The 25,673-nt window shown below is 42.4% G+C and overlaps 1 protein-coding gene across 1 annotated transcript in view; it reads right to left on the bottom strand.

Moving 5' to 3' along the window:
* Positions 1-4,433: 4,433 nt before the first annotated feature.
* LOC140732818 (adhesion G protein-coupled receptor F5-like) overlaps positions 4,434-25,673 on the bottom strand; it is a 60,378-nt gene continuing 39,138 nt past the window's right edge. The window contains exons 7-11 of the mRNA XM_073055449.1: positions 18,453-19,811; positions 14,913-14,954; positions 14,780-14,833; positions 11,088-11,163; positions 4,434-6,036 (exon numbers count right to left, since the gene is read on the bottom strand). Coding sequence (XP_072911550.1) covers positions 11,119-11,163; positions 14,780-14,833; positions 14,913-14,954; positions 18,453-19,811 — 1,500 coding nt within the window. The 3' untranslated portion in view covers positions 4,434-6,036; positions 11,088-11,118. The remainder of the gene's footprint in view (positions 6,037-11,087; positions 11,164-14,779; positions 14,834-14,912; positions 14,955-18,452; positions 19,812-25,673) is intronic.

Here is a 25,673-nt window from a genome sequence, read left to right as displayed (position 1 = left end):
TGAGAGATCGGATATACAAGTATTTGGATAGCCAAGGGCTGACTAAGGATAGTCAGCATGGCTTTGTGCATGGTAGATTATATTTAACAAATCTTGTAGAGTTTTTCGAGGATGTTACCAAGAAAGCAGATGAAGGAAAGTCCGTGGATGTTGAATACATGGACTTTATTAAGGCATTTGACAAGATCCCACATGGGAGGTTAGTTCAGAAGGTTCAAACACTAGGTATCCATGGAGAGGTTGTAAACTGGATTTGAAATTGGCTGTGTGGGAGAAGACAGAGAGTGGTAGTGGATGATTGCTTCTCAGACTGGAGGCCTGTGACTAGTGGTGTGCCTCAGGGATCTGTGCTGGGACCATTGTTGTTTGTTGTCTATATCAGTGATCTAGATGATAATGTGGTAAATAGGATCAGCAAGTTTGCTGATGACACCAAGATTGGAGGTGTTGTGGACAGTGAGGAAGGCTTTCAAAGCTTGCAGAGGGATCTGAACCAAATGGAAAAATGGGCCAGAAAATGGCAGATGGAATTTAATGCAGACAAGTATGAGGTGTTGCATTTTGGAAGGACAAATCAAGGTAGGACATACGCAGTAAATGGTAGGGCACTGAGGAGTGCAGAAGAACAAAGGGATCTGGGAGTTCAGATTCGTAATTCCCTGAAAGTGGCATCACAGGTAGACAGGGTTGTAAAGAAGGCTTTTGGCATCCTGGCATTCATAAATCAAAGTATTGAGTATAGGAGTTGGGATGTTATGGTGAGGTTGTATAAGACATTGGTGAGGCCAAATTTGGAGTATTGTGTACAGTTCTGGTCACCTAACTATAGAAGGATATCAGTAAGATTGAAAGAGTGCAGAGAAGATTTACTAGGATGTTGCTGGGTCTTCAGGAGTTGAGTTACAGGGAAAGATTGAATGGGTTAGGACTTTATTCCTTGGAGTGTAGAAGAATGAGGGAGGAGTTGATAGAGATTTACAAAATTATGAGGGGTATAGATAGAGTAAATGCAAGTAGGCTCTTTCCACTTGGATTAGGAGAGAGAAATATAAGAGGACATGGCTTTAGGGCAAAAGGGGAAAGGTTTGGGGGAACATTAGTGAGAACTTCACTCAGAGAGTGATGGGAGTGTGGAACGAGCTACCATCCAACTTGGTAAATGCAGGCTTACTCTTAAGTTTTAAGAATAAATTGGATAGATACATGGATGGGAGAGGTCTGGAGGGTTATGGACTGGGTGCAGGTCAATGGGACTAGTGGAATAAAGTTTCAGCACAGACTGGAAGGGCCAAATGGCCTGTTTTCTGTGCTGTAGTGTTCTATGGTTCTAAATTTATAAATATCATTAAGGCCACAGCAAATGTAATTTGTATGGTACTTATATTTGTTCATTTCAAGGATGCAGCTTTTGCAGGTGTGGGCAGCTTTTATTGTCTACCTCCAGATCTGAAGGTAGTGGTGATCCTGGATAGGGAGTTCCAGGAATTGACCACTTACAACTGACTGAGGGGAGTCGCCATATTCTAGGAGAGAAGTGATAGCACCGGCCCGGTTTCAAAGGACAGGTAGAAAAAGTTAGTAATCAGAATGGCTATTTTGGGATTTTGTTTTCAAAGGAACAAGGGATGGTGAAGGAAGATTCAATTATGGGAAGCAATGACATTCTATCCAAAGGCACCACAACCCATGACATACGGACTACTGAGGCTTGTGAATGCAGCCTGCCCTCCACTTCCCACTGCCCCAAGAAATCATCCAACGTAATCAAAGATCCCTCTGACTGTTGTCATTCTCTCTTCTCAGCTTTCCCATCAGGGAGGAGATACAAATGCTTGAAATCATGTACTATCAGAATCCATCAGCACAGACGCCCCATGAGGCTGTGTGCTTATTGCCCCCTGCTTACCTCACTTTACACTGTGTGACTAAGCACTGCGCCAGGTTTGCTTACAACAACACTGTTGTAGGCCGAATCGAAGGTGGTGATGCAAGGTGGAGATTGAAAATCTGGCTGAGTGGTGCCACAACAACAGTCTCTTACTCAGCAAGGCCAAGGAGCTGATTATTGACTTCACAAGGAGGAAACCAAAGGTCCATGACTCAGTCTTCATCAGAGGATCAGAGGCGGAGAGAGTAATTTAAAATTCCTCGGTGTTATCATTTACGAGAACCTCCACTGGGCCCAGCACATTAGTGGATTTACAAAGAAAGCATGGCAGCACCTTTATTTTCTTAGGATTTTGCAAAGATTAACGCATGACATCTTAAAACTTTGATGAACTTCTATGGAAGTGTAGTGGAGAGTATATTGAATCACAGCCTAGTATGGAAACACCAATTCTGTTGAATGGAAAATCCCACAAAAAGTAGTGGATATGGCCTATTCCATCATGGGTAAAGGCCTCCCCACCATTGAGCTTATCAACACAAAGCATTGTTGCAGGAAAGCAGCATCCATCATCAGGGATCCCCACCACCCGGGTCATGCTGTCTTCTTGTTGATGCCATCAGGAAGAAGGCACTGAGCTCATACCACCAGGTTTAGGAACAGTTATTACCCTTGAACCATCAGGGCCTTGAACCAATGGGGATAACTTCACTCATATTCACTTGCCCCATCATTGAAATGTTCCCACAACCTATGAACTCATCTTCAAGGACTCTCGATTTCATGTTCTCGATATTTATTGCTTATTTGTTTGTGTATTTATTTGTTATTTCTTTCTTTTGTATTTGCACAATTTGTTGCCTTTTGCACAGTGTCTGAATGCCCAAGTTGGTGGGATCTTCCATTGATTCCATTGTGGTTATTATTCTATTATGAATGTATTTGAGTATGCTTGCAACAAAATGAATCTCAGGGTTCTATATGGTGACACATAAGTACTTTGATAATAAATTTACTTTGAACTTTGTGAACTTTATCAGACTCAAGATCTTCCTCCACTGCACTGTTATCATAACCTTGTATGGAGCTCTCATATGCAAAAAAATGAAATTTGTTCTTCCATTCTATCCCTTCATGTTGTGTGCACTTTATTTGTCTACCTATACTGCCTGTGCTGTACTTCCTCAGTAACTACAACACTATATTATTCATTCGGTTTTTCTTTTCACTACCTCAATATAGGCACTTACATATGTAAGCATGAGAGTACAATAACTTAAAGGTAGATTGCAGGGTTAATGGCAGGATTCTTAGCAGTGTGGAGGAACAGAGGAATCTTGATGTTCATTTCCATTGATCGCTCCAAGTTGTCATGCAAGATGATTGGTTGATTACGAAGGTATATGGCGCGTTGGCCTTCATTAGTTGGAGGACTGACTTTAAGAGCCATAAGATAATGTTACAAGTCTATAAAACTCTGCTTAGACCACATTTGGAGTATCGTGTTCAATTCTGGTCATCTCATTACTGTATAGGAAGGATGTGAATGCTTTGGAGAGGGTGCAGAGGAGATTTATGAGGATGGCGCCTGGATTAGAGAGCATGTCTTACGAAGAAAGGTTGACCAAACTTGGGCTTTCCCCTGGAAAAAAGGAGGATGAAAGATGACTTGATCGAGGTGTATAAGATTGTAGGAGGCATTGATAAAGTGGGCAATCAGTATATTTTTGCCAGGGTGGAAATGGCTAAGATGAGAGGGCATAATTCTATGGTGATTGGAGGAAAGTATAGTGGGGATGTCAGAGTGTGGTGAGCACTTGGAATGCACTACCAGGGGTACTGGCAAAGGTAGATGCATTAGGGGTATTAAAAAAGCTCTGAGGCATGTGGATGAAAGAAAAATGGAAGGTGGTGTGGGAGGGAAGGGATAGATTGATCTTGGAATAAGTTAAGAGACGATCACAACATGAGGGACTGAAGAGCCTGTACTGTGTTGTACTGTTCTATAATCTGTCTGGATAGTACACTAATAAAAGCTTTGCACTGTTATGTCACTACTTATGACAATAATAAACCAGTACTATGCAATTAAATCAACTCTTACTTTCTTTTGAACAATTTGCAGAAATGTTGCAGAGGAGCTGAGAAAAATCTATTTTTTTACCAAAAGGATGGAGCAAGTTTGGAACTCAGAGCCTGAAAGGGACTTAAGGCAGAAAACCTCATCATTTTGAAAAAGTACCTGGGAGAGCTCGTAATTGACAGTGGCAGAATCATAAAGTGAGAGTTAGAAAATGGGGTTCATCTCAATACTTCTTCTCAGGCTGTTAGGAACACCATCCCCCCCCTCCAAAGTTACATTTTATGTTGCCATGGTGATTCTGTTGTTTCTGTTTACTATTTCTTGAGAAACTTTATCTAAAATCCACAGAAATCCACTCAGCAAATAAATCACTTCATCCTGCAATTTTGAAAAACTAGGAATCACGAGGAGAAGTGGCTTGTGCATTTAACATAATGCGATGAGAGTTTAAGTTTCATTTACAAAGTTATTTTAATAAAGTTTAAAACCAGTTGTTACATCAGGAAATAAAAGTGAAAAATATTACTTCATGCATTTGAAAATTGTACCAGCTACCCCTAATTTGCATGTGTTTTAAATATGTTTGCATCTCTCAGATTATATTTCCTAATATTTTCCCTCCTGAACAATGGGTTCCAGGTTCTTTCAGATTAGATTCCAGGGGTGACATTTTGGAGCATAGAAATCTTTTGTAATGCTTGGCCCCTCTCCTGTGAATTGAAGATGAATGGGATCTTCTTCAACCAAGCTGGATTTTGCTGGTTGGTGTCTCTGTGGTGTAAGATCGCACCCCCACAGACCAGAATGGGGCTTCATAGGAGCACACTTCACATTTTAGCTGGTACACTCCCATGACCAGCTCCAGACATTGACATCAATGTACTTGCTTGTTACTGTCTCTGTCTTCCAGCTGGTTTCTGCTGGTCAGAACTCTTGTGAGTTCTAAAAGCTTTGTTTCTATTAATATTTAGATTAATTGAACTGGCTTCAGTTAATGCTGAGTTTCAATTGCTGCAGCTTGAATTAGAAACTGAGCAAAACTTTGCAGCTGTCAAGTGCAATATCTGAATTCCTGTTGCAATATTTTGTCTTGTAGTCAATTGTTCTCTTTCATTTACACTGACATAAGGATGGTGAAAATGAATTTGATTTTTAATCCATTAAAGTAACATTAGTTCATGAATAGAGCACAATCATTACAAATGGATTGAACATAATGAAACATAAGAATATATTAATCAACTCATTTAAGCAAAATATATACTTTTCTGGTCATTAACTTAACCAACTTCAGTTTATTTTAATTACAGAATCCCCACTTGCTTGTATTATGTCAGAAAAGTTACAATGAAAATGATATTGAAATCACATGCTAAATTTGACAGAAGGTTACATTCAGAATTGAAGTCCTATCTCTATGCTATTCACTATTCATAATATTGACTGTACATCCAATTCCCTCCCCCTTCTGCAATTACTAGTTTCTTCACTATGGAGAGGTCAGCTTCAGAAAAATACACAAAGTGATCTTTGATTCCAAAACACAGATAAGCTGAAAAATATCAAAACTAATATATTAATTAAAGCAGTATTATATTTAAACTAAAGCAACTGGTCAATAACATAATAGCAAAATTCAGTAGCAGAAATCTGTGATCTTTTAAATAGAAATTCATCAAATCCATTGCAGAACACATTGCCATGGTAGCAAATACAGCTTTAATATTTCATGGAATTGAAATTGAAATTAACTCAATTTTTTTATATCCTTAGTTTTTATTTGCATTTTCATCTACCTGCTTATGTATACAATTGAATATTTTGTATTTGCAAAAATTCAAAATAAGAACTTTTCAAAAGAATGATAGTAGAAGACACTCAGAAACCGTGAAAAGAAGATAGTGGTGGGCTGTCCAATTATCTCCATTCTCCCCTGAAATAGTGATGCTATTGCATTCAGAGAGCTGAGCGACTTCACCAAAAATATATGTTTGTTTCTTGATTCTGATCCTGCAATGTACTTTGAACTCCAAGGTGTAAATATTAAGTGATTTCTTAAGCAATCCTGTAAGTTTGGTGGGAAACAGAAGCAGAGAACAATTAGTAGTCGAGTAGAACAGTGCAGTATTAGATATCTGAACTTAGAAGTTTCAATCCTAAAGTGTTTAACAATGTGATTCAATTTCCAGTTTTGCGTCTTCTTTTGGACTAATACAACTGTCAATGTGTTTTTATTCATTGGTGGAGCAGGTTTATAATATTCAACACTAATTTATTCCTTAAGTTCTTCAATAAGTTTGTAAGGACCTAAAACACCAAATGTTACTTTTGTAATGTGACGGTGGGACAACTGTGGCATCCAAGGAGACATATCCTTGAATGGCCAAAGCCCCAGTTTGAAGTAAGCAGGAAGATTCTTCCTAAAGTCACACTATTAGTAATTAATGGGAACATGATTGTTCTTTGAACCAAAGTTCCAGTCAGATAAGGTCAGTTCAGTTCAGATCAGGTCAGAAATATCTAGAATTACATCTGAAATGTGATATATTTCAGAGCAGAAATGAGCAGAAGTGATTCCATTGGCTTCTGAAAAAATATATCACAGGCCTCTGCAGCATTGTCTGAATTTGGCTCATCCTTGTGTTTAATCCATCCAACCCAACACTCCCGAAAGTCCTTCAGGAACCTGTTGCCTGTCCTCTGCCAACAACTAAATAAAAGAGAGAGCAAATAAATTGTAGATGTTGAAAATATGCAATAAAACTTATATTGACAGCCTAACATATTGGCTCCATTTCTAATTCCATGGATGCTACCTGACTTGTTGAGTATTTCCAGCTCTTTTCTCTTTGTATCCCTTTAAAAAAAAAGGCTCAATATGGCTTCTGGAAATATTGAAGAGGTTAGATGGCATCCGTGGGTAGGAAATTAATTAACAGTTTAGGTGAATGTTCCTTCACCAGACCTAGAAATTAAAACACAGAGGGTTACTCATAGCACTCTATTTCTCTAAGCTCCATGTACTTATCCAGGAGCCATTTAAAAGACCCTATCGCATCCGCCTCCACCACCGTTGCCGGCAGCCCATTCCACGCACTCACCACTCTCTGTGTAAAATACTTACCCCTGACATCTCCTCTGTACCTACACCCCAGCACCTTAAAACTGTGCCCTCTCATGCTAGCCATTTCAGCACAGGGAAAAAGCCTCTGACTATCCACACGATCAATGCCTCTCATCATCTTATACACCTCTATCAGGTCACCTCTCATCCTTTGTCACTCCAGGGAAAAAAGGCAGAGTTCACTCAACCTTTTCTCATAAGGCATGCTCCCCAATCTAGGCAACATCCTTGTAAATCTCCTCTGCACCCTTTCTATGGTTTCCACATCCTTCCTATAGTGAGGTGACCAGAAATGATCACAGTACTCCAAGTTGAGTCTGACCAGGGTCCTATATAGCTGCAAAATTACCTCTCGGTTCCTAAACTCAATCCCATGATTGATGAAGGCCAATGCACCATATGCTTTCTTAACCACAAAGTCAACCTGAGCAGCAGCTTTGAGTGTCCTATGAACTCAGACCCCAAGATCCCTCTGATACTCCACACTACCAAGAGTCTTACCATTAATACTATATTCTGCCATCATATTTGACCTACCAAAATGAACCACCTCACACATATCTAGGTTGAACTCCATCTGCCACTTCTCAGCCCAGTTTTGCATCTTATCAATGTCCTGCTGTAACCTCTGACAGCCCTCCACACTATTCACAACACCCCCAACCTTTGTGTCATCAGCAAATTTACTAACTCATCTCTCCACTTCCTCATCCAGGTCATTTGTAAAAATCACAAAGAGTAGGGGTCCCAGAACAATTCCCTGAGGCACTCCACTGGTCACCGACCTCCATGCAGAATATGACCCATCTACAACCACTCTTTGCCTTTTGTGGGCAAGCCAGCTCTGGATCCACAAAGCAATGTCCCCTTGGATCCCATGCCTCCTTATTTTCTCAATAAGCCTTGCATGGGGTACCTTATCAAATGCCTTGCTGAAATCCATATACACTACATCTACTGCTCTTCCTTCATCAATGTGTTTAGACACATCTTCAAAAAATTCAATCAGGCTCGTTAGGCATGACCTGCCTTTCACAAAGACATACTGACTATTCCTAATCATATTATGCTGCTCCAATGTTCATAAATCCTGCCTCTCGGGATCTTCTCCATGAACTTACCAACCACTGAAGTAAGATTCACTGGTCTATAATTTCCTGGGCTATCTCTACTCCGTTTCTTGAATAATGGAACAATATCCGCACCTCTCCAGTCCTCTGGAACCTGTCCCCACCCCATTCATGATGCAAAGTTCATCACCAGAGGCTCAGCAATCTTCTCCCTCACCTCCCACAGTAGACTGGGGTACATCTCATCTGATCCTGGTGACTTATCTAACTTAATGCTTTCCAAAAGTTCCAGCACATCCCCTTTGGTAATACCTACCTGCTCAAACTTTTTGGTCCACTGTAAGTCATCCCTACAATTGCCAAGATCCTTTTCCATAGTAAGTACTGAAGCAAAGTACCTATTAATTACCTCTGCTATCTCCTCCTGTTCCATACACACTTTTCCACTGTCACACTTGATTGGTCCTATTCTCTTACGTCTTATCCTCTTGCTCTTCACATACTTGTAGAATGCCTTGGGGTTTTCCTTAATCCTGTCTGCCAAGGCCTTCTCATGACCCCTTCTTGCTCTCCTAATTTCTTTCTTAAGCTCCTTCCTGCTAGCCTTATAATCTTCTAGATCTCTATCATTACCTTGTTTTTTGAATCTTTTGTATGCTCTTCTTTTTGACTAGATTTACAACAGCCTTTGTACACCATGGTTCCTGTACCCTACCATAACTTCCCGGTCTCATTGGAATGTATCTATGCAGAACTCCACACAAGTATCCCCTGAACATTTGCCACATTTCTTCCATACATTTCCCTGGGAACATCTGTTCCCAATTTATTCTTCCACGTTCCTGCTTGATAGCCTCATATTTCCCCTTACTCCAATTAAACACTTTCCTAACTTGTCTGTTCCTATCCCTCTCCAATGCTATGGGAAAGGAGATAGAATTGTGATCACTATCTCCAAAATGCTCTCCCACTAAGAGATCTGACACCTGACCAGGTTCATTTCCCAATACCAGATCAAGTACAGCCTCTCCTCTTGTAGGCGTATCTACATATTGTGTCAAAAAACCTTCCTGAGCACCCAAACAAACTCCACCCCATCTAAACCCCTTGCTCTAGGGACATGCCAATTGATATTTGGGAAATTAAAATCTCCCAGCACAACAACCCTGTTATTATTAGAAACATAGAAAACATAGAAAATCTTCAAAACAATACAGGCCCTTCGGCCCATAAAGCTGTGCCGAATATGCCCCTACCTTAGGAATTACTAGGCTTACCCATAGCCCTCTACTTTCCTAAGCTCCATGTACCTATCCGGAAGTCTCTTAAAAGACCCTATCGTATCCGCCTCCACCACTGTTGCTGGCAGCCCATTCCAAGCACTCACCAGTCTCTGCGTTCATATAATAAAAAAAAATCTGACCCCTAACAGCTCCTCTGTACCTACTTCCAAACACCTTAAACCTGTGTCCTCTTGTGGCAACCATTTCAGCCCTGGGGAAAAAGCCTCTGACTATCCACATGATCAATGCCTCTCATCATCATATACACCTCTATCAGGTCATCCCTCATCCTTCACCGCTCCAAGGAGAAAAGCCCAAGTTCACTCAATACATTCTCTTAAGGCATGCTCTCCAATCCAGAAATTACACCTTTTCAGAATCTGTCTCCTTATCTGTTCCTCAATGTCCCTGCTACTATTGGGTGGTCTATAAAAACACCCAGTAGAAGTATTGACTCCTTCCTCCCACAGAGACTCCATAGACAATCCCTCCATGTCTTCCTCCTTTTCTGCAGCCATGACATTATCTCTGATCAGCAGTGCCATGCCTCCACCTGTTTTGCCTCCCTCCCTGTCCTTTCTGAAACATCTGAAGCCTGGCACTCGAAGTAACTATTCTTAAGGTTTAAAGCTGGAGAGATTTGTGTAAGGGTTAGAGAAAACAGAAGGGAATGGATGGTTTGATAGCAGAAGAGCTGGAAGTCGCTCTGATCCAGATGAGACCTCTGTCAGCTGTGATTGGGAAGGAACTATGGTTGAGAAAAAGGAAGATGTACCAGAAGCAATGGTGTAGAAAGTGATAGCCGCAGAAATGGAGGAGTTGAGAGAACTGAACAGAATATTCATGGTAAGCAGGATGGAAGAAAGTGTTGTTAGCAGTCTGCTGTAAGCCCACAATCTCCCACAACAACCTAGACTTTACTTCCTCCCATTGGTGTTTTCTACCACTAGCCCTTTTTCCTTCATCTTGAAATCTTTATTGTCTCTAACCTTCTCTAATTTTGATGAAGGGTGATGAGTTAAAACTGTTTTTCTGCACAATACCCAACTGGCTGAGTGCTTCCAGCATTTTGTTGTGCAGCATCTGATGACTTGCTTGAAGCACCATCAGACACAACAGTTGACTGGAGAGAACATTAATCATCTTCCTCTTTTGATGCTCCTTTGCATTTATTGCTGATACATTGGATAGCAAAATAGCAAATGGAACTTTAAGAAAGCAGAAAATGGCTTTGGGAGAAAAGTCAAGGCACCTTTGTGGCACATACAATCTTGCACAGTGCATTTTGTTGTATCATTACAAATATTTAATTTTATTTCAAAATCCTTTCTGAAATCATCCAAGAAATTTTCAGTACCTGATGATATCAATTCCTCAATTTAGCACAGGCAAGTATAATTTGCATATTTGCTTAGAGCAGATGTTAGGAATTATTTGTGTACATTATCATTGACTTTGTACATAGATTTTAAATCTGAATAATTAGATTAAGACTGACTTCTCTCAAAAGTGCTGACCATCTATGGAAACAATCATCTGGATGTAATAAATACCAGTGGCAAATTTATGTTTCTTTTCCTTAGTTTTTCTCTTCATTGCCACATTCGAATCTGTTGTGTGCTGATATCATTGTACTCACCTTTTATTTGACAATATCTCAGACTAGATGCTCAGTAAGTATTTGAACTTGAAGTTGAACTATTCGTTGTAAAAAGCTAAAAAGCAAAACAATAGAGGTGAAATTGGCTCTTAGCAAGTATAACTATTTATTTCCTCCTTTATTTATGATACATGCAACTTCCACTTTGGGTAACTGAATTTTTCCTTTCTGGAATTTATGGAAGAACACAAATGGATAAGCACAAACTCAGTTTCTTTTTTTGACACATGCTCAGAAGATGTGGCTTTGAATACTGGAAAATCATGACATGGACAGTTTTCTAGAAATGTAATCCTTCATAATGCCAGAGATTGCCTGCATTTTTCTGCTTCTTTTCCTTCTCAAAATTTCTAGAACGATTAAAAATCAACCTAGGTCCTTTTGTAGACTCCTTATGTCCTCTTCATTATTTACTTCCCTAACTTTCTATGTGTCAGCAATACATTGACTATTTTTCAATCCCTTCATCCAATAAACCTCCATAAATTGCAAAGATTTAATGCTTCAGTACCAATTACCATGGTACCCTATACATTACATCTTGAGAAGCATAGAGAAAGATCTATGATTGAGTGTTTTCTGTTTGCTCTCTGCTAATCTTCAATCCACATCAGTATGTTACATCCAACACCTTTATTCAGAGTACACATTACTCCTTTAAAAATCTCTAACACGTTGGTCAAATGGGACTTCCCTTTTCAAAAACGTATTGATTTCAATACTGTATTGATTTTTTCTAATATAACCATATAACAATAACAGCACTGAAACAGGCCATCTCGGCCCTTCTAGTCAGTGCCGAACGCTTACACTCATCTAGTTCCACCTACCTGCACTCAACCCATAACCCTCCATTCCTTTCCTGTCTATATACCTATCCAATTTTTTTTAAATGAAAATATTGAACCTGCCTCTACCACTTCTACTGGAAGCTCATTCCACACAGCTACCACTCTCTGAGTAAAGAAATTTCCCCTTGTGTTACCCCTAAACTTTTGCTCCTTAACACTCAACTCATGTCCTTTCATTTGAATCTCCCCTACTCTCAATGGAAAAAGCCTATCCACGTCAACTCTATCTATCCCCCTCATAATTTTAAATACCTCTATCAAGTCCCCCCTCAACTTTCTACGCTCCAAAGAATAAAGACCTAACTTGTTCAACCTTTCTCTGTAACTTAGGGATAAGTACCAGGTGGGAGATCTGTGGGGAGGGACATGTGGACCAGGCAGTTGTGGCTCCCACCTGGTACTTACCCCTGCAAGCGTAAGTGCTATACCTATCCCTATACCTCCTCTCTTACTACCATTCAGGGCCCCAAACAGTCCTTCCAGATGAGGGAACACTTCACTTGTGAGTCTGTTGGGGTCATCTATTGCATCCGGTGCTCCCGGTGCGGCCTCCTCGGTGAGACCCAATGCAGATTGGGGGACTGCTTCATCGAGCACCTCCGCTCCGTCCGCCACAACAGACAGGATCTCCCAGTTGCCACCCACTTCAACTCTGCTTCACATTCCCATTTGGATATGTCCTCTACTGCCATGATGAGGCCAAACTCAGGTTGGAAGAGCAACACCTCATATACCGTCTGGGTAATCTCCAGCCCCTTGGTATGAACATCGAATTCTCCAACTTCCGGTAATTCCCTCCCTCTCCCTTCCACCATCCCACTTTTTCTCTGCCTTCTCTTCTAGCTGCCTATCAACTCTCTCATGATTCTGCCTTCTTCTACTACCCATAATGTTTTCCCCTTACATTCCTTCTTCACCTCTCCTGCCTATGCCCTCCCTGCTTCCCCTCCCCCACCCCAATCTTTCCTCTGATTGGTTTTCCATGCTCCCCCCACCTTCTTTATGGGGCCCCTGTCCCCTCCTTCTTCAGTCCTGATGAAGGGTCTCAGGTTCAGGTTCCTGTCAACAGTAACCCCCAGGATGCTGACAGTAGGGTATTCAGTGATGGTGATGCCACTGAATGTCAAGGGACAATGGTTAAAGCCTCTCTTGTTGGAGATGGTCATTACCTGGCACTTGCATGACTCGAATGTTACTTGCCACTTGTCAGCCCAAACCTGGATATTGTCCAGGTCCTGCTGCATTTGGGAATGAACTGCTTCACTATCTGAGGAGTCACGAATAGTGCAGAACATTTTGCAGACATCTGCGAACATCCCTGCTTCTGACCTTATGATGGAAGGAAGGTCATTGAAGAAGCAGCTGAAGATGGTTGGTCCTAGGAGACTTCCCTGAGGAACTCCTGCAATGATGTCCTGAGGATAAGATGATTAACCTCCAACCACTACAACCATCTTCCTTTGTGTCAGGTATGATTCCAACCAGCATAGGGTTTTGACTCCATTTTAGCTAGGGACCTTGAGCCATACTTGGTCGAATGCTGTCTGGAAGTCAAGGGCTATCACTCTCACTTCACCTCTGGTATTTAGCTCTTTGGTCCATGTTTGCACCAAGGGGATGATGCAGTCAGGAGCGGAGTGGCCTTGACGGAATTTAAACTTGACATCCATAAGCAAGTTATTGCCAAGTAGGCGCTGCATGATAGAACTGGTGATGACCCCTTTCATTACTTTGCTGATTATCGAGAGTTGGCTGAGAAGGCAGTAACTGGATGGGTTGGACTTGTCCTGTTTCTTGTGTACTGGACATACCTGGGCAATTTTCCACATTGCCAGTGTTCTAGCTGTACTGGAACAGCTTGGCTTGTGGCACGGCAAGTTCTGGAATGTAAACCTTCAGAACTATGGCCGGGATCTTGTCTGGGCCCAAAGTCTTCGCAGTTTCCCGTGCTCAGCCATTACTTGATATCACATGGGGTGAATCGGATTGGCTGCATACTGACATTTGGGATGCTGGGGACTTCTGGAGGAGGCTGAGTTGGATCATCTACTTAGCACTTCTGACTGAAGATTGTTGCAAATGCATCAGCCTTAGCTTTTGGACAGGAGTTCTGGGCTCCTCTATCATTGAGGATGGGGATATTTATGAAGCCTCCTCCTCCAGTAAGATGTTTGATTGTCCACCACCATTCACGGCTGGATGTGGCAGGATTACAGATCTTAGATCTGATCCGTTGGTTGTGGGACAACTTAGCTCTGTCTATTACTTGCTGCTTATGGTGTTTGGCATGCAAGTAGTCGTGTATTGTGGCTTTACCAGGGTGACGCCTTATATTGAGGTATGCCTGGTGTTGTTCTCAGTATGGCCTCCTGCACTCTTCATTGAACCAGGGTTGATCCCCTGGCCTGGTTGTAATGTTAGAATGTTATGCTGGGCCATGAGGTTACAGATTGTAGTTGAGTACAATTCATGCTGCTGCTGATGGCCCTCAGAGCCTCATAGATGCCCAGTCTTGGGCTGCTAGATCTGTTCGAAGTCTATCCCATTTAGCACAGTGGTAGTGCCACACAACATGGTGGAGGGTTTCTTCAATGTAGAGGCGAGATTTAGTCCCCACAAATACTGTGCAGTGGGCACTTCAACCAATGCTGTCATGGACAGATGCTTCCAGCGCAGGCAGTTGGTGAGATTGAAGTCAAGTGTGTTTTTCCCTCACCACCTGCTGTAGACCCAGTCTAGTGGTTATGCCCAGTAGGACCTGACCTATTGATTTTAGAATGTAAGGAGTATTATATTGATGGAAATCAAACAGTATCTTACCATCCTTTGTGAGGGAGTTTTTGACAGTGCTTGTTTTTTCATAGCTTCTTGTACCTAACAGAACAACAGAACAAAAACATTAAAGTGATATGACGAACAGATACAATTGGCTAAAGTGATGAATGTAGTTTACCTTTTCATCCGTGATTATCCCAAAAAGCAATACAAAAAATCCCTGACAAAACAAAAAGGAAACATGAGCTCAGACAAATAAACAAACACATAATATATCGGACAGAATTAAAATGCTTGTACTGTTTGCTTTCTTCAAGTTATTTTTCAAGATAAGGTTGTCACTATTGCTTATCCCTAATTGATCTTGAGATGCTTTCTTGAACCTCTGTGGTTCTGGGGAAGGTAATGAAAGGGTTGTTGGGTAGACAGTTCGAAGATTTTGATTCAGCAATGGCAAAGGAGTAGTGATATGTTGGGATGGGATACAACTTGGATCTAGCCAAAGGCAAAGTACTCTGGTTCTGTTCTTAAATGGTGCACACTTAAGTCAAAATATTCAAGTGGAATAAATGTCAGAGAGGCCAATGAGATGTCAAATTAATGAGCTGTTATGTCCTGTCAAACTTCTTGTGTGCAGCTACGTTCATCCAATGCTCAATTTAGTTCTCACCAGGACTCATAGTTTACGGGTATCAAAACAGGCTTGGTCTAAGAACCTGAGGTAACAATGAATAACTTCAACGTCAAGAGAGCATTTGAGCTGATGTGACATCAAGGAGCCATAGCAAAAATGAAACCATTGAGCATTGAGTGAAAAACATCCCATGTGACAGAGTCATAGCTCACACAAAGAGAGAGATGATTGTGGTTTTAGGACATCAATCATCCCAGTCCATGCATATCACTGGAGGACTTCATGGAAATGTCACATATTGAGTCATCTTCAGCTGTTTAATCAATGGCACTTAATCAGCTTAATCATAAGATCAGAAATGTGGGTGCTCCATCCGTAAACTCTCAGAGAATGAAGCAGGCCATATCAGCATGCAACAAGACCAAGGCTGTCTTTGACCACATGAATTTCCTCCAGATTTCTTCCCACATCCTAAAGGCATACTGATGGGTAGGTCAACTATTCACTGTACATTGCCCATGGGCCAGGTCAATAGCAGAAGAATCTTGGGAAAGTTGATGGGCGGGTTAGAAAGAATAGGTGTGAGAACAATGTATGTGGGAATGGAACCACTGAGAATGCTCTCTGAGCTGACGTTGGCTGAATAAGAAAAGTGGCCTCCTTGAAGGAATCTAATAAATGTGAGTTTATCACGTGAAAATCTGATTCAAGTAGATAGCTCATCACCACTTTCTCAGGGACAATGAAAGTGTTTGAAAATCAGTTTTTAAAGTTTCAGTCCTTTCTTTAATACCCAAAATGGATATCTCACATTTAAAACACATGCAATCTTTGAACTTTTAAAACCATGAGCACCATTTCCCTCAATATTTCTTTCCAAATTGAATGAAAAGTACAAGTTACTGTAAATCCCAACCAAGAAGGTTTTTGAATCTGATAAAGATTACATTAAAAATAATGCAACCAACTTGCATACTGTCAATGGAGTTCTCACCATGTGAGGAGGCCCAGTGCATAATACTCTTTACATCAAGAGGAGCTAGGTGGAATAAATAGGAAAGACCAGGGGCATTGATTTAAAATCATATAAGTAGAAGGATTGATGGGGAAATGGGTAGTGGAAATCTGGAGCTCACTGCCTGAAAAGGTAGTAGTGGCAGGAACCATCATCCCCTGAGAAAGGGATTTGGATGTGTATCTGAACTGCCATAATTTGCAGGATTCTTCAGCAATTGCTGAAAGGTGGGATTGGGTTTTTTGACCAGGACAGATATGACTTGTTCTGTACGCCATAAGTGTTCCATCATTCTATGATCCATGGGGTGGATCTGATGGCATTTGATGCACCATAAAGACCCAATAGTACCACCACAAGGAAAAGAAGGCTGAATAAGCTGGTAAGGAAGGCGGGCTCTGTCGTGGGCAAAGTACTGGAGAGTTTAACATCGGTGGCTGAGCGGAGGACGCTGAGTAGGCTACGGTCAATTATGGAAAACCCTGAACATCCTCTACATAGCACCATCCAGAGACAGAGAAGCAGTTTCAGCGACAGGTTGCTATCGATGCAATGCTCCTCAGACAGGATGAAGAGATCAATACTCCCCAATGCCATTCGGCTTTACAATTCAACCGCCAGGAGTAAGATATGTTAAAGTGCCGGGGTTAGGACTCAATGTATTTAAGTAAACTACTTAAGAACTTTTTAAAAGCTATTATTAATGCTTTTTGAGAGGGTGATTTTAGATGCATATCATATTTTTACTGAGTTAAGTATTGTATGTAATTAGTTTTGCTACAATAAGTGTATGGGACATTGGAAAAAATGTTGAATTTCCCCATGGGGATGAATAAAGTATCTATCTATCTATCTATCTATCTAATTCCCAAATGCTTTGAATAACTGAGTCCCCCAACCTTGCTATAAGTTAATCGCTGTTGTAGGTTCCTACATGTGGAACACTGGATGATGCTGGAGATGTCTTATGTGTGATCTAATTAGATCAATTAGCTCCTTTTATTGAATATCCATTCTTTCTAAGTACAACGATATTTTCATGAGAATACTGCTCTGAGAAGCACTTAATTTACAGTAAAATCCTATGGTGAAGCCACTCACTCTATACTTCTGAATATCCCCAGGGTATACATCACCTCTTCACACCCACCATTCACAATCCCCAACCTGAACTGAATTCTGCAAGGCCTTGCCTTGGACTAGAGTGCATTGCATACAAGGATGACTTAGCAACAGAAATATCTCCATCCGAAGGATAGTTAATTGATTATCTCTGTTCTATAGCTTAAAGGAAATAATTTCTGCTGTGTAGTGAACATTATTTTTTCAAATCTGATTGAAAATGTTCACTTCTTACGTCCAGGCCTTTTGAATAAATTGATTGTTCCAACCTGCTCTTCCATTTTCAAATAGAAATGTTGAGCCTTTAGCTATACTGTGGCTTTCCGTGAGCACCTAGCATTCCCTGTACTCGCCCATCTCCTGTCCCTCTTCACATTACATCAATCAACTAGAAGAATCTTTCCAAGGCAAGATTTAGTTATTAACTCACTCCTTTACAGCGAGAATCTTTTTTAAAAATGAAATTGGGTAAAATTTATCTATTTATCTATCATTTTATCTATTGGGTAAAATGTCTATGGGATTAGTTTCAAGGAGTGCTCTCTTGAGCAAGCAATATCCTATGTCTCCTGTGCAGGTATCTTGGGTAGGTTCTTGTCCATTCTCTCCGTTTAATGGTTCCATTTAATATCATGAAATGTATACAATATACAACCTGAAATTCTTACTTTCTGCAGACATCCTCCAAACAGGAGAAATACCCCAAGGAATGAATGACGGAAAGTGTAATTGAGTCATACAGCATGAAAACAGGCCTTTCAGCCCAAATCATCCACACTTCCTATTGCTCAGTGAGTTAGTCCTATCTACCTGTGCTTCGCCCATAGCCAGTGCCTTGCAATATTTTACATCTGAAAAGCATGTTTGCTTGGTGATGTTTTACAAGCATAACTTACATAAATCTGACCAGCAACATAAAAGAGTTACAGACATTAAATTATACGTACCTGAAGCCCATTGACAATATCAAATAAATAACGTAAAGCATCATGAGGAAATTTATTCAGAAGCATGAATCCAAGTACCCAGCCAAGTCCCAGGAGTGGAGTTAGAATTATAATGCATCTTAAAATTTTTTTGACTGAACTTCTCTCATTTATGTTGCTTCCTGTCTTCTCTCCAATGTCTGGTCGCAATATCTTAACTATGGCAAATAACGTAATGAAGAAGTTGATTCCAACAATGGCCAATGGCAAATATGTAAAAATTAACTCAAGGTAGAAAACCTTTTTATTGATCCAGCACAAGTTCATTGCAGTATATTCCTTCCTTATATGGGCATAAACAAACGCACTGACAGAAATTACAAGTGGGCATGCATAGCCCAGGCTAAATGAGATTATCATCATAGATGATCTGCTGAAATCTTTGAAAAGAAAAACTAAATGGTAAAGAAGTAGCAGGCCGAGAGTGAACATCCAAAAAAACAAGGCAAGAAAGGAGAAGTGTAGGCAAAAAATGACTGCCGTACATTTCAAGCTCTTTGGTTTCAGAAAGTCATGTGCAATAAAAAGTATATCCAGAGCAAGTAGAGACAGCGCAATATTCAGAATTGCAATATGTCGGGCAAGTGAGGTTTTATTTTTTGTGACATCCATCCATACAATTGCTTCTATAAGAATGCCAATTATCAAACTTGCCACAGATACGCCAAGAGCAATCTTGGTTATAGTGTTAAAACTTTTGGTACTCTTCAGTTGGTTCATATTTTTGGACATCAGGAGAGAAAAGGATGTCAGATGGTTACAAGTGCATATAACAGAGCTTCCATTTAATTCATGATTGCATCCATATGAATCCCATTTTCCAGCTTGCATTGTCCAAAACACACATTGCGCACTTGATAGATTAAGCGTGGTATCTAATGGCATGAGGTACATCTTTATAGTAATGTCTTTATTTTCTGCAGTTGTTGACATCACAAGACTATTCAATATGAGGTTATCTGTAGGTTCTTTTAGGATCTCATTCATTGTTGGTAATGCAATGCTCATGACAAGAGAGTCCTTTGTTAATTTCTCCAGATCATTTTTATCAATGTACACAGCATTTGTTGTTGACTTATTTTTGATTTTGATATCACTAAATTCTATATCATAATTCTTGCTAGGTGCAACCTTGATGCCTTTCAGCTGAATATTTGGTTTTATGATGTTGAACGTTTGATTTTTTGGTGACAATAATCTGGTAAAGTCTTCTACTGACTTTAATAATTTAGAGCTGGAATCGTTCTTTTCATTTTGTACTGAGGTCCAGGTTGTCAATGTAGAATCATCAACCAGAGAACTTACTGTTGAAAGAAAGTTCTGAAAATGTAAGAGAACATTTGATTAGGTGAATTATATTCTTCTTGGAACTAAATAGAAACAGTTTGAGTATGACAAAAAGCAACACACACAAAATGACGGGGAACTCAGCAGGTCAGTCAGCATCTATGGAAATGAGTAAACTGTCGATGTTTCAGGACTGATGATGTCTTCTTGGCCAAAATGTTGAAGGTTTACTCTTTTCCACAGATGCTGCCTGGCCTGTTGAGTTCCTCCAGCAGTTTGTGTGTGTGTTGCTTTGGATTTCCAGTATCTGTAAATTTTCTCATGGAACTTATAAAAGATTCCACTACCACCTTGACTGCTGAATGACTTTACATAATTCTTCAGATAGTACAGCTGGAATGAAATCAATAAATTTAATAGCAACTTTGATATGTGAAGGCATTGCATTCAAAGGAAACGAAATACAAAGTGTTTTGGTACTTTCATTCAATAATGGACATCTATTAGTTAGATGTGCACCTGTGAATTATTAGTAATGATCTATATGCTTTTACTTAAGTTTCTTTGTTCCACTCTTTTAAATGTGCTTGTGAGTTTATTTAAATTATGAACAGAACTTCAGAAGAATGAGTACTTGTTACTGTCATGCCAGGCAATTTAATTCCAATGAATAGCTGACCTTTAATAATACTGGGGTAACCCACTCCCCATGTCTTCCTTCCACTTGATGATTGGAAGAGGTAACTCTTTCCATTCTAACCCCTAGACTACTAGGTATCAAAATAAGATGTGAGCAAATCAGGAGCAATTGCAAGATGGCAAATTGGCTCTGATGAAAATCAAAAAAAGTGCAGATGTTGATTCTTCAGATCAAAGACCTTTCATCAGCTCCGATCTCTTCCCACAGATGCTACCTGGCTTGTTGAGTACTTCCAGGGTTTTATGTTAATACTTCAGATTTCCAGTATCTGCATTTGTTGGTTTTCAATGAAGAAGACACTTAATCTTCTGAGCTAACGCTTACAGCCATCAATTAATGACAGCAAATCCATGGTTTCTCAGCTATTCCATTTTAGGAGAGCAACCAAAGGTAGGTCATGTACAGTAAATGATAGGATCTTGGGAGTGTTGAATAACAGGTAAGCTGCATGTCTTGTGTGATGGAGATCCCGAACAATGGATACTGCCTTTCTGGGTCATTGATCCTTGAAGATGTCCTGGATGCTGGGCAGGTTAGTGCCATGATGGAACTGACTGAGTTTACAACTTACTGAAGCTTAGTTCAATCCTGTGCAGCTTACCCAACATCAACACCACCCCCCCGCAACCCCCAGCCATACCAGATGGTGATGGAGCCAATTACAATGCTCTCCACAGTACATCTGCAGAAATTTGGAAGTACCTTTACAAACTCAAGGGGTTTGAAATATTTTAGGAGAGTGTGGTAAACCATGTATATCAGTCTGGACATGCCCCTCTGCTGACTGCTCCTGTGGCTCCTCCCACAGACCCCTGTATAAAGGCGATTGGAGGCACTGCTCCTCCCTCAGTCTCCGAGATGCCGTGCTCCCTTTTGCTGCTAATGAAAGACTATTGTTCACCTCCCATCTCCGAGAGTTATTGATGGTGCATCAATTTTAAAACAAGGAGAGTATTTTACGACCCAACAGATTGGATCTAAACCCTCAATCCCAGGAAGCCGGGGACGCTTTCGAACTCTGGCTAGCATGCTTCGAATCGTACCTGGAGGAGATTCATGTGACCGACCCTGCCACAAAGCGCAGGGTTCTCCTCTCCAGAGTCAGTGCAAGGGTCTACTCCATGATCAGAGACCAAACGGACTACCAGGGTGCGATGGATACTCTCAAAAGACAATACCAGCGGCCGGTGAACACCGTCTACGCAAGACATTGCTTAGCGACACAGCGGCAGCGGGCTGGAGAGTCGAGCGCTGAGTTTGTCCGGGCCCTACAGACACTCGTGCGGGCCTGCGACTGCAGGGGACTGACAGCGGAGCAGCATGCGGATCTCCTGGTACGAGACACCTTCATTACGGGGATCAGGTCAGTGTACGTGCGCCAGTGGCTGCTGGAACACGCCGATCTTACCTTACGCTCGGCGATCGAGCTGGCCGACACACTGGAGGCTGCTCTGCACAACGCTGACGCTGTCCAGCCGCACGATCCCCCCCCGGCCTCATGGATGCTGCAGACCCCGCAACCCGCCTGTGAATCGGGTTGCAGGCGGGTTCCAAATGGACCGGATGGTGGACCAGTGCCAACTGAAGGCCACGTTCCCATATTTGGATAACATCACCATCTGTGGTCACAACTGGCAGGATCATGATACCAACCTCCAATGATTTTTCCAAGCGGCCAAAGCTCTTAACCTTACGTATAACAGGGACAAGTGTGTGTTTGGAACCACCCGACTTGCTATCCTTGGGTATGTCGTGGAGAACGGCGTCATTGGCCTTGATCCCGACCATATGCGCCCCCTGTTGGAACTTCCTCTTCCCACCACCCTCAGAGCCCTCAACCAGTGCCTGGGCTTCTTTTCCTATTATGCCCAATGGGTCCCTCACTACGCAGACAAGGCCCACCTCCTGGTCAAGTCTACCACATTTCCCCTCTCAGCCGAGGCCCGCGCGGCCTTCAGCCGCATTAAAGGGGACATTGCCAAAGCAACGATGCATGCGGTGGACGAGGCCATTCCCTTCCAAGTAGAGAGTGACACCACTGACTTCACGTCGGCTGCTACCCTCAATCAGGCAGGAAGGCCGGTGGCATTCTTCTCTCATAACCTTCAAGGCCCTGAAATTTGGCACTCCGTAGTGGAGAAAGAAGCCCAGGCCATAGTGGAAGCTATTAGGCACTGGAGGCAGTATCTCGCTGGCAAATGGTTCACCTTGCTGACTAACCAGCGCTCCGTTGCGTTCATGTTTAGCAACCAACAGCGGGGCAAAATCAAAAATGATAAAATTTTGAGGTGAAGAATAGAACTCTCCACCTACAACTATGACATCCTGTACCAGCCTGGAAGGTTCAATGAGCCCCCTGATGCCCTATCCCGGGGAGCATGTGCCAGCACACAGCTCGACCGTCTATACACCCTCCATGCAGATCTTTGCCACCTGGGGGTCACCCGACTTTTCCATTTCGTGAAAGCCTGGAACCTGCCTTACTCCCTTGAGGAAATCAGGACGATGACCAGGGACTGTCAAGTCTGCGCTGAGTGCAAACCGCACTTCTACCGTCCTGAAAAGGCACAACTTATCAAGGCCACCTTCCCCTTTGAGCGACTGAGTGTCGACTTTAAGGGCCCCCTTCCCTCCACCGACCGCGATGTCTACTTTGTCAACATAATCGACAAGTACTCGCGGTTCCCCTTTGCCATCCCCTGCCCCGATACCACTGCCACATCCGTCATAAAAGCCCTGCGCCAGCTCTTCACTCTGTTCGGATATCCCTGCTATATCCACAGTGATAGAGGGTCCTCCTTTATAAGTGATGAGCTGCCCAGTACCTGCTGGCTAGGGGTATTGCTGCTAGTAGGACCACGAGCTATAATCAATGGGGGAATGGACAGGTGGAGAGGGAGAATGCTACAGTGTGGAAGGCCACACTCTTAGCCCTTAGGTCAAAGGGGTTGCCGGTCTCTCGCTGGCAGGAGGTCCTCCCCGAGGCACTCCACTCCATCCGCTCTCTGTTATGCACGTCCACCAATGCCACCCCTCATGAACGACTCTTTTCTTTTCCCAGGAAGTCTGCCACTGGGACCACCCTACCGGCTTGGCTGACGTCCCCAGGGCCAGTGCTGCTCCGGAAACATGCGAAGAACAATAAATACTCCCCGATGGTTGAGAGGGTTCACCTACTTCATGTGAACCCCCAGTATGCCTACGTGGTCTTACCTGATGGGCGGGAGGACACGGACTCTGTCCATGACCTGGCACCCGCAGGAGCACCAGACCCCTACCCCGAACACTCCACGGTGACTATGAACCCCGTACCCACCGATGTATATACCCACGAGACACCGCGCACACCAAGCCCTACACAGACTCCTCACGACACTCCCATACCGGGCACCACACACACGCATGAGGGGTTACTGACGCCTAACGGGCTGGCACCTCAAGTCAGGCCGGAACCAGCACAACCACCGTCACCGGTGCAATTACCGCCGGTGCTATGTAGATCGCAGCGACAGACTCGACCACCTGATAGACTTGACCTGTAAATATACTTGTAAGAAACTTTGCCCCGTGGGGACTCTCTTTTAAAACAAAGGGGATGGTGAATGTGGTAAACTATGTATACCTGTCTGGACACGCCCCTCTGCTGACTGCTCCTGTGGCTCCTCCTACAGACCCCTGTATAAAGGCGATTGGAGGCATTGCTCCTCCCTCAGTCTCTGAGATGCCATGCTCCCTTTTGTTGCTAATAGAAGCCTATTGTTCACCTCCCGTCTCCGAGAGTTATTGATGGTGCATCAGAGAGATTAGTTGTTCTTGTGGGAGAAACTGGAACCAAGGGTCGGGGATCACCCTATCAAGACAGACAAAAGGCATCATTTTGTTTCAGAGGGTCATCTGTCTTCAGAGTTCTCTGCCTCGGCAGATAGTGGAAGCAGAATCTTTGAATATTTTAAGGCAGAAGTTGATAGATTCTTGATAAGCAAGGTGGTGAAAGATTACTGCAGTTAAACAAGAATGATCTACATCATTGTAATGGCAAAGTAGTCTTAGGAGCTGATATATCGAGAGCAACACACACAAAATTCTGGATGAATTCAGCAGGTCAGGCAGCAACTACGGAGGGGAACACAGTCACTGTTTCAGCCTGAGACCCTTCATCGGGAATGGAAAGTAAGAACATAGAACAGTACAGGCCCTTCGGCCCACAATGTTGTGTAGACCCTTAAACCCTGCCTCCCATATAACCCTCCACCTGAAATTCCTCCATATACCTGTCCAGTAGTCTCTTAAACTTCACTAGTGTATCTGCCTCCACCACTGACTCAGGCAGTGCATTCCACACACCAACCACTCTCTGAGTGAAAAACCTTCCTCTAATATCCCCCTTGAACTTCCCACCCCTTATCTTAAAGCCATGTCCTCTTGTAGTGAGCTGTGATGCCCTGGGGAAGAGTTGCTGGCTGTCCACTCTATCTATTCCTCTTAATATCTTGTATACTACCTCTATCATATCTCCTCTCATCCTCCTTCTCTCCAGAGAGAAAAGCCCTAGCTCCCTTATTCTCTGATCATAATGCATACTCTCTAAACCAGGCAGCATCCTGGTAAATCTCCTGTATACCTTTTCCAATGCTTCCACATTCTTCCTATAGTGAGGCGACCAGAACTGGACACAGTACTCCAAGTGTGGCCTAACTAGAGTTTTATAGAGCTGCATCATTACATCGTGACTCTTAACCTCTATCCCTTGACTTATGAAAGCTAACACCCCATAAGCTTTCTTAACTACCCTATCTACCTGTGAGGCAACTTTCAGGGATCTGCGGACATGTACCCCCAGGTCTCTCTGCTCCTCCACACTACCAAGTATCCTGCCATTTACTTTGTACTCTGCCTTGGAGTTTGTCCTTCCAAAGTGTACCACCTCACACTTCTCTGGGTTGAACTCCATCTGCCACTTCTCAGCCCACTTCTGCATCCTATCAATGTCTCTCTGCAACCTTTGACAATCCTCTACACTATCCACAACACCACCAACCTTTGTGTTGTCTGCAAACTTGCCAACCCACCCTTCTACCCCCACATCCAGGTCGTTAATAAAAATCACGAAAAGTAGAGGTCCCAGAACCAATCCTTGTGGGACACCACTAGTCACAACCCTCCAATCTGAATGTACTCCCTCCACCATGACCCTC

This window comes from Hemitrygon akajei, chromosome 9, assembly GCF_048418815.1.
Source record: "Hemitrygon akajei chromosome 9, sHemAka1.3, whole genome shotgun sequence".
In the NCBI taxonomy this organism is placed as follows: Eukaryota; Metazoa; Chordata; class Chondrichthyes; order Myliobatiformes; family Dasyatidae; genus Hemitrygon; species Hemitrygon akajei.
Note: the sequence above shows the minus strand (reverse complement) of the source record. Positions and strands in the feature narration are given on the sequence as shown.